The sequence below is a fragment of the Dermacentor variabilis genome, chromosome 11 (genome assembly GCF_050947875.1).
Source record: "Dermacentor variabilis isolate Ectoservices chromosome 11, ASM5094787v1, whole genome shotgun sequence".
Lineage (NCBI taxonomy): Eukaryota > Metazoa > Arthropoda > Arachnida > Ixodida > Ixodidae > Dermacentor > Dermacentor variabilis.
Genome location: NC_134578.1, coordinates 48,025,098 through 48,032,878, shown reverse-complemented (window position 1 = coordinate 48,032,878; position 7,781 = coordinate 48,025,098). Strand labels below are relative to the sequence as shown.

At 48.1% G+C, this 7,781-nt stretch overlaps 1 protein-coding gene across 1 annotated transcript; it reads right to left on the bottom strand.

The window, feature by feature from the left end:
• Positions 1–5,649: 5,649 nt before the first annotated feature.
• On the bottom strand, positions 5,650–6,210 carry LOC142563243 (neprilysin-1-like). Its single transcript, XM_075673796.1, has one exon. It carries the CDS (start codon positions 6,208–6,210, stop codon positions 5,650–5,652), a length of 561 nt encoding a protein of 186 aa, XP_075529911.1.
• Positions 6,211–7,781: the final 1,571 nt, after the last annotated feature.

Here is a 7,781-nt window from a genome sequence, read left to right as displayed (position 1 = left end):
ATATGCCTCCGTTGTGTTTCCGACGCAACAAATCGCCATTGGCAATGGTGTCAGGCTTAGTCTCGACAAAGAGTCTTCCGTTTTTTTTTTCAAGAGAGTTCTTTAACAAATACATCATTCGAAACCTCATCCTGTTTGTTATCCACGCAACTCCTCTTCTCTATGGTAGATATGTATATATATAATGAAGTTCGAAATGCAAGAAGAGGTTTTGGCCGCGTCAAACTGCCTATATCTACATATATTCTGTATTTATATAGCGAAACTGTGTTGGGTTCCTGGCCATAGATGCATGGAGGGTAATGTATGGGCACACCGAATGGCCACATCAGTTACATGCAAGCTATTAATCCTAGCAATGCTATTCCTACCACAGATCTCAAGCCTTTTTTGCGAACGAAACTGCGAAGCTACTGGCAACGCATGTAGGAAAATGAAACAAATAATAAGCTCCACTTCAATAAGCCACAGTTATGTTGTGCATTTACGTTCTACTGGAGTGTCGGGAAGCCGAAGCTAAGAGAAAGAAACATTTTCTCTGGCATACCGCTATTGGGTCCCACTTCACCAGACTATGTTTCTTTGTAAAAAAACACTTTTTACCAGCAAACCAGCCCTCGGTTTCTTGAATGAGTTTGTCCTACATGTTTTTAGTCCCTTACATTCGTAGCGCTTCTTCTCGTTAGAGTTTGCCGCTGCGATAGCAGTATTGTAAAGCACATGCCTCCAGGCCTTTGTGTCTCAATGGCTCTAACGAAGCAGTGGTGCTCTAGTCAATTTAAGCATCCGCTATTTTTTTATTTTTCTTATATGTCATTCTTTCGCAATGCATCCTAATGCTCATAGAACACGTCATTTGCCTTGTTTCCTTAATCTTTGTGAAGAATAAAAGAAGTTCAGGCAGTGCAGATAACAGCGCGCAATATATGCAGTACATATATACTACATAACCGTCCTTTGCTCTGCTGCACCTCAATATGACCGTCGCAAAGCTAATTTTTAAAGTGTTTTGTACAACACGATGGCCTCGGGCTGATGGCCTTCATATACATAATTTTTCTCGCTTTCTAATTGTCTTTGATCGCAAGTATTTTAAACTCGAGCACATTTATATCGTTTGTATCGTAGTGTGCGTAAAACTCCACGCCGTTGAGCCACATAAATTGTGCCTCCAAAGAAGATCGCTTTGGGGGCACATGCACAATGCCCGAACTACAAAGCACTCTTCCTCTCCCTCCCGGGTGTCATGCACGACAAAGTAGGGCCCGCTTGCTCCCCTTGTGCACGCTCTCACTACCACACACAGCGTATAGCGCGCGAGGACGATGTTATCGCGACAAAGACCCAGTATGTATGCATCGCTATGAAAAGCTGTAGCAACTGCCAGATGAAGCCAACCCAGTGCTGCTGCACCAGCTTTCCTACTCCGCGACGCTTCTTCATGTTTCTCTATCCCCTCTTCGCTCAACCACACGTTCCTCTGAGTGAGGTTACCTTGCCGCGCTCGCATCGGGCTCCCTCGTAATTTCCCCATCAAGCGATTCTCTTCACCTCCAGGCGCCTGCCTCGTTCGCTTGCTTCGTGGCTTCAGAAAGACACCGCCGACTACACGAGCTGGCCAGTAACGCTTGCGCGTGAAAGATAACGTCTCTGGCGGCCTGTGTTGCGGAGGCCACCGGCGACCATCACCGTCGGCGTCGCGGCCGCTGGGAGGCGGCTCTGAAAATTTCGGACCTGGAAGACCAGTTGAGGGACGTCTGGGAAAGCGAAGATGCCGCCCGAGTACAAGCACTTCGAACCGACACCTGAGGTCACCAAAACCAAAACTGTTTTTGTTGTTGTTGCCTCAAAACTGCCGGACAATTCTATTTAATAAAGTTTATTTTCTTCTTCGGCCTGCACAGCCTAAGCTCTGCGAATGCGGGCAACGGGGGGCTGGGCAGAGGAGACTGCGCGCCCAGGCACGGCACATGTCCATGTTCCCTAGAAGTGGAAGACCAAGTACATAGGAGGTTCTAGGGCGTGTGCCGTGGGGCTTCGGTGATAAAGTCTCTAGAAACGTGGCAAGTGCGAGCAGCGCATGGCGGCATAGCGGTTGTGCTCTTGGCTTCGGCAAGAAAAGAAGCACGCAACTGCCATAAACGCTGTCGGCGGCATACTTCGAGGGGTTCGGTGGCGAAAGAAGCCAAATGTCCAGAGAGCGAAACTATGTCAGAAAATGGTCGCCCGAGAATCAGATTATCCGTACCATCGACCTGGTTTGAAATTAAGTATTTCTTAAAAGGCTGCACAAACATTTCATTCGGGGCACGTACCAGGCCACTACAAAGTTCTTTGGACCGTCCCCGTATTTACAAAGGGCCTCCCATTGGCGCCACCATCCGTCAAACCATTGACGTAGATGTGACACTGTTAACAGCGCGGACAATACGAACGGTAAAAAGGGGGCGAAAGGACAGAGCGCTCCATGCTGTCCCACCCTTTTTGCGTTTTGTCTTGTTCGTGCTATTAACTGTCACAGCAGCTAACTGCATCAACAACGAGTAGCCCTAATTTGTGCGTTAATTACTTTCGTTGACCTTGAGTCGCCGAGCCGCGGCGGAGTTTCCCAAATCCTCAGTCATCGAAATAGCACTTCTGCTGGAGTGACCGTTATACCGAACGCTCTGCGCCGCCTTAGCATTGTTGATGAACCTAATGGAAGGGCGAAACGGTAAAAAAAGGCACCGTAAACGTAACACCCGGCGAAAGCACAGCGGAAACGGTGTCCATTCCAACGAAAAAGAAATTTTGACTTCCGCACGAATTGTCTGTAGATTGAATCGAGGCCATAAGGTACATCTTTCTAACTTAACCTTAAAAACTGCGGAACTGATAATACTCGTTTTAAAATTGTATATTCTGTCGTTATTCGACAGTAACAAAAGGATTAAGTTGAACCAAAAACATCTAAGAAACACTCGCGTTACAATTGAGTAAATACTGTACATTTTTTATAGCGAAGCTGTTCATGCCTTAAGGGTCCCGTGTCGCAAAAAAATCCTGCCTCGGCGTCGGACATCGTTTGGAAAAAACCATTCCCGACCATAACCCCACGGGCCCTCCACGTGGCGCGGATGCGTTACTGAACTAAACTCCGAGTGTCTAAATCTGATATTCCGGATTCTGATATCTGATATTCGGGTTGAAAGCAGATTCGATCTGAATTAAATCCCGAATATTATGCAATGGCGGGTCGAGCAGCGGAGGATGTGAAGCAGCTGTTAAGCACTCCCGATACGCGGGGCGATCCCAAAGATAGTGCAGACCGAGCCGATCCCCGACGAAGGTTCAGAAGGCGTTAAGCGGTCCTTGTACGTGGGCTGATCCCTAAGATTGAGCAATGCCAGGCCGAACCGCGGCGGTTAAGCAGGCGTTGAGCACTCCCCATACGTAGGGCGATTCCCAAGATGGTGCAATACCGGGCCGAACCGCGGCGGAGGTGTAATTCGCCACTAAGCGGCCAACATTCACAGCTTCGCTGGACATCCTTTTTCATAGAGTGGAAGGGCAACCCATGTTGTTTTTCTAGATTTCTTCATTAGGTACACCCGCGACAGCTTGCTCAGGGCTACGGTATATGTAAAGAATTTAATAGATGTTACTGACATGTTATGACATTATCATAAGGCGCCAAACAACATTGACACCAAGGCCAAAATAGGAGAAATTGCTTGTATTTACAGACCAATATAAGGAAATCATAAATTAAGCGAAAATGAAAGTGGATGAAAAACCAACTTGCCGCATGTGGGGAACGGTCCCATGCCTTCGCATTAAGCGTGCGATGCTGTACCAACTGGGCTACCGCGGTGCCGTCTTACAATTCACTTTCTTGGGTAATTATGTTTCCTACTAGAACCCTGGGAGTGCTAGCCAGCGCCATCACTCACAAACCTTGGCGGCGGATGTGGAATATCTTTTCTGCCGCAGGCGTGGCTAGTGCGTGGTCTTTTGGGGTGAAGACAACTGGTCAATAAAACCACGCATGCTACCTGAAGGCATGAATGTTGCCGGATTCGAGGATTTCGTTATGTAATAGACGAGAGAAGAGGGGCTTAACTGAAGGGAGCGATTTTATTAAGCATGTCATAAAAAGCCAAGAAACATTCACGTCAACATGGGGAAATTATTTTATTTACTAAATGGAATAAATAAATCACAAATTATTGGAAAATGAGATTGGATGAAGGAAGTTGCTTACCACAGATGGCGAACAATCCCAACTCTTCGCATTAAGTGTACGATGCTCCACCAAGTGCATCGCACTTGCCGCCGGTGGGCATCGTTTGCCACCTGCAGCAAGATCTTTCATCCACTTTTATTTTTAGAGCGCAGCTCTTTGGCGTCCGTTCCTGGGTTTCGCGTCGTCGTCGGCGTTGTCGTCGGCGTTGTCGTCGTCGTCGGCCTCGTAACCAGCTCCGCCCCCCTTTCATCCCCCCAGCGCTAGCAGCGACCGACTGATACCGCTGGATGCCGCTGACGCCGCTAGAGAGTCAAGATAACGTGACTGCATAGAACACCGTCGCCGCCATGCAGAAAGAGGAGGAAAGGGTCGCTGCTATCTCTTCCCTCCTCCCTTTATCGTGTTGTCCGCTTGCTGCGCGCGCTTCTGCCCCCATCGTTTGCCGCTGGGTGTACACGCCGCCCCCCTCCGCTTCCGCTTACTGCTGGTTGCTCTCGACGGCGGCGATGAGCCTCCGCTTCGGCGGCGCGAACTGCAGGGTCTTCTCGGCGGCGGCGATGAGCTTCTGCTTCAGCCTCGCTTACTGCTGGTTGCTCTCGACGGCGGCGATGAGCCTCCGCTTCGGCGGCGCGAACGGCAGGGTCTTCTCGGCGGCGGCGCTTAGCCTCTGCTTCCCCCATGGCTGTGACAACCTCGCGAGCCACTTGTATAGATCTCGTCTTTGAGAATCAAGCATTGGTGTACCAAGTCGAACATATATCAGTCTATTTCTCCGACCACAAAGCTTCCTTCATGACTGTCAAGAACTGTTAGTGGAGTCTTTGTTAAAGGAATACGTGTGAAAAAAAAATTCTGTGATAGCGCATACATGTGTTGCTCGATTTCTTTGCCTCAATCTATCCAAAAGGTGAAACAGCTTATTTGCTGCGCTCAAATTTCGCATTAGGAAGTAACGTAATCGTCGGTAATTTTTTAATTAATTTATCATTTCCTTAATTCATTTACTAAATACAAGTATTTTCCCGTATCTTGACTTTGGTGTGAATATTTGTTAGCTTTTTACGAGGTGCTTAATAAATATCGGGCCCCCTTTTCTCGTTTGTTGTGACATTAGGCGTATTTCTGTTATGTTATGACATTAGGCGGTTTCTACGTAGACGTAATTGGTTGTGCTTAAACGCGTCATGAAGAAAGACATGATCCATGTTGATGTATCTTATTCAAATAGGAGCTACTAAAAAGGTATAAATGGTTCGTATGAAATGTGCAATAAATCTTTACAAGCAATGTGGACGTTACTTGGTAAAATAAATATACTTAAAGAGGAAAGATCATAAATTGACGATACAATATCATGTCCCCTTATACATCTTTCTCTGTTTGCACGAGATATCCATTGTAAGGTTTATTATTGTTTGTTCCAATCAATGGAATGTGCACCGTTCCTCCGGGTTCATCGGCGAACCTTTAGGACAGGTGAACGCGGTGGCATACCGCTCCTCGTTTCGGGCGGGTAGATTGCACCGCAGCGCTTCGGCCGGGTACAGTGACTTCTTGTTCCATCCGTAACCGCCCACCGCGCAAAAATCGAACCAGCCGGCGATATAGAACGACTGTTCCTGGGTGTATCCCAGGACGCCCCCTTGCGCCGGCAGAGTGGAGAAGGCTAGCCGGGCCTTCTCGGTTCCCCCTGTGTCGGCGAACGTTTCAGAGAGCGCGTTTTTGCTGTGCACCTCCTTGTCAGTGAAGCCCTGCAGCTGTTTCCTGACGCACTCCAGGCGGCTGGTGAAATTACCGAAGGACTCCTTCGACCACCACATGGCGGCAACGCCGGTGCTAGTAAGCTTGGTAATCGATGGGTCGAAGGCGTGCGTGAGTTCATGTCCCAGTATTTTTCCCATGGTGCCGTAGTGAACGGCCGCTGGCACCGTCTGTGGCACGGACGGGGAGTTCATGATCGCCGGCAGGATGGCCATGATGTGCATTACGGGCATGTAATACGCGTTCACCACGTATGCCTGGTAGGGAATTTCGATACGATAAACGGTCACTGCAGATTTGTTTAAAAGGCGCTTCTTCTAATCAAGGCGTCGCTGCTTTGTTTTGAACAGCCACTGAATGAACGGGTGGGATATATCCGGATCCAGGAAACCATGGTACGCATCGAGTGCCTCGTTGCTTTGGCGATGTTCGGGCAGAGGAATCATTGTGACTAAGCTATCAACGTGCTCGACGGCGCCTTTGGCTGTTGGTTGATCCATCCACGAGAAATTAGCAAAGTTTTCTCGTGTAGCCTTCTTCAAGGCGTTCCATGTGTTATTCGTGCAATTGAAACTACGGTGTAGCTCCAGGCTGTCGACGACGAACCGACCGATGGCGAATGGAGCAACCTGCGTGTCGTAAATATCTAAGGTCAGTGAGTCACTGCAATGGCTAAACACGCTAACTTAGGTTCATGCAAGATAGAGGTTTTGTATTGAAAACTAATCTTGGTCGAAATTCCTGTATAAAAACGCCTGCATGGTCAAAATTCCTGAATAAAGACTCCTGCGAACCCAGCCAGTTTCCTCACTGGTCTTGTTGCAGAGCAACTCGATGGCAAGTGGCAAACAGACATTGCTCTCGAAACAAAAGCTTAATTTAGATGCCCTCCTTGAAATACAGTAAGTGACTGCACCAGCATAGGTTGCAGATCCTTTAATAAGACAAGTGAATTTAGCATGATATTTAATATCTATAGTGTGCTCCTGTGCTTTAGCATTAAAGTTGAAAGCACGTGCGATGCCTATTTGATTGAGTGCAATACATAGATTTAGAAAAAATGAAAGCATTGACGAGGACAGCAAGTACTTCTAGCGGTAGACTAAGAGTGCGAGTGTTAAACTACCTAGCATGGACACTTTGGTAAATTTGTTTGCATTGTAGCGAATTATATCGAAAATTCGGGGCAGCACGTAGAACAGCATCTTACGAAGCAATGAATGCGGAAAGACTCCTGAAAAAATTCCCATTTGAAAGGCTGCTGCTTTTTAAGATCTCTAATTTTATTATATCTGCCTATATATTGTTACGTAGGAAGACGCAGACGAAGAGCTATATACAAGTATACTTACAAGGGAATGCGCTGTACTTGGCCAAGGGGCAACAGCCCGCGCTAACCTCCAATCGTCGTCGTCGTCTTCTCACTGCTCGCCTCCTGGTCATTGCAAATACTGTTCCGTAGCACTACCCCCGGCGGCAAAAACGCCGTCCCGGAACGACTAAAGGACGGAGTCGGAAGCAGAGTAGTAGGCCTTGAAGCTACTGAGGCGCATGACATCACTAGATGCCAGAGTAGAGGACGAGGTTGAACTCACCGGAGCAATTTCGTACGTCAGAGGCATCACCTGGCGCAGCACGCAGTAGGGCTCTGTGTATCGCGAAAGGAGATTTTCTGAAAGTCCGACGTGACGAGAGGGCGACCACAGGAGCACGAGCGCACCAGGCGAAAACTGTACGTCATGGTGGCGGGCATTGTACTGACACTGCTGAGTGGTTTGCGAGGCCGTCAGTCGAG

Excerpts from the sequence above, each read along its gene's own strand:
- LOC142563243 (XM_075673796.1), bottom strand. The coding sequence starts at position 6,210 with ATGCACATCATGGCCATCCTGCCGGCGATCATGAACTCCCCGTCCGTG.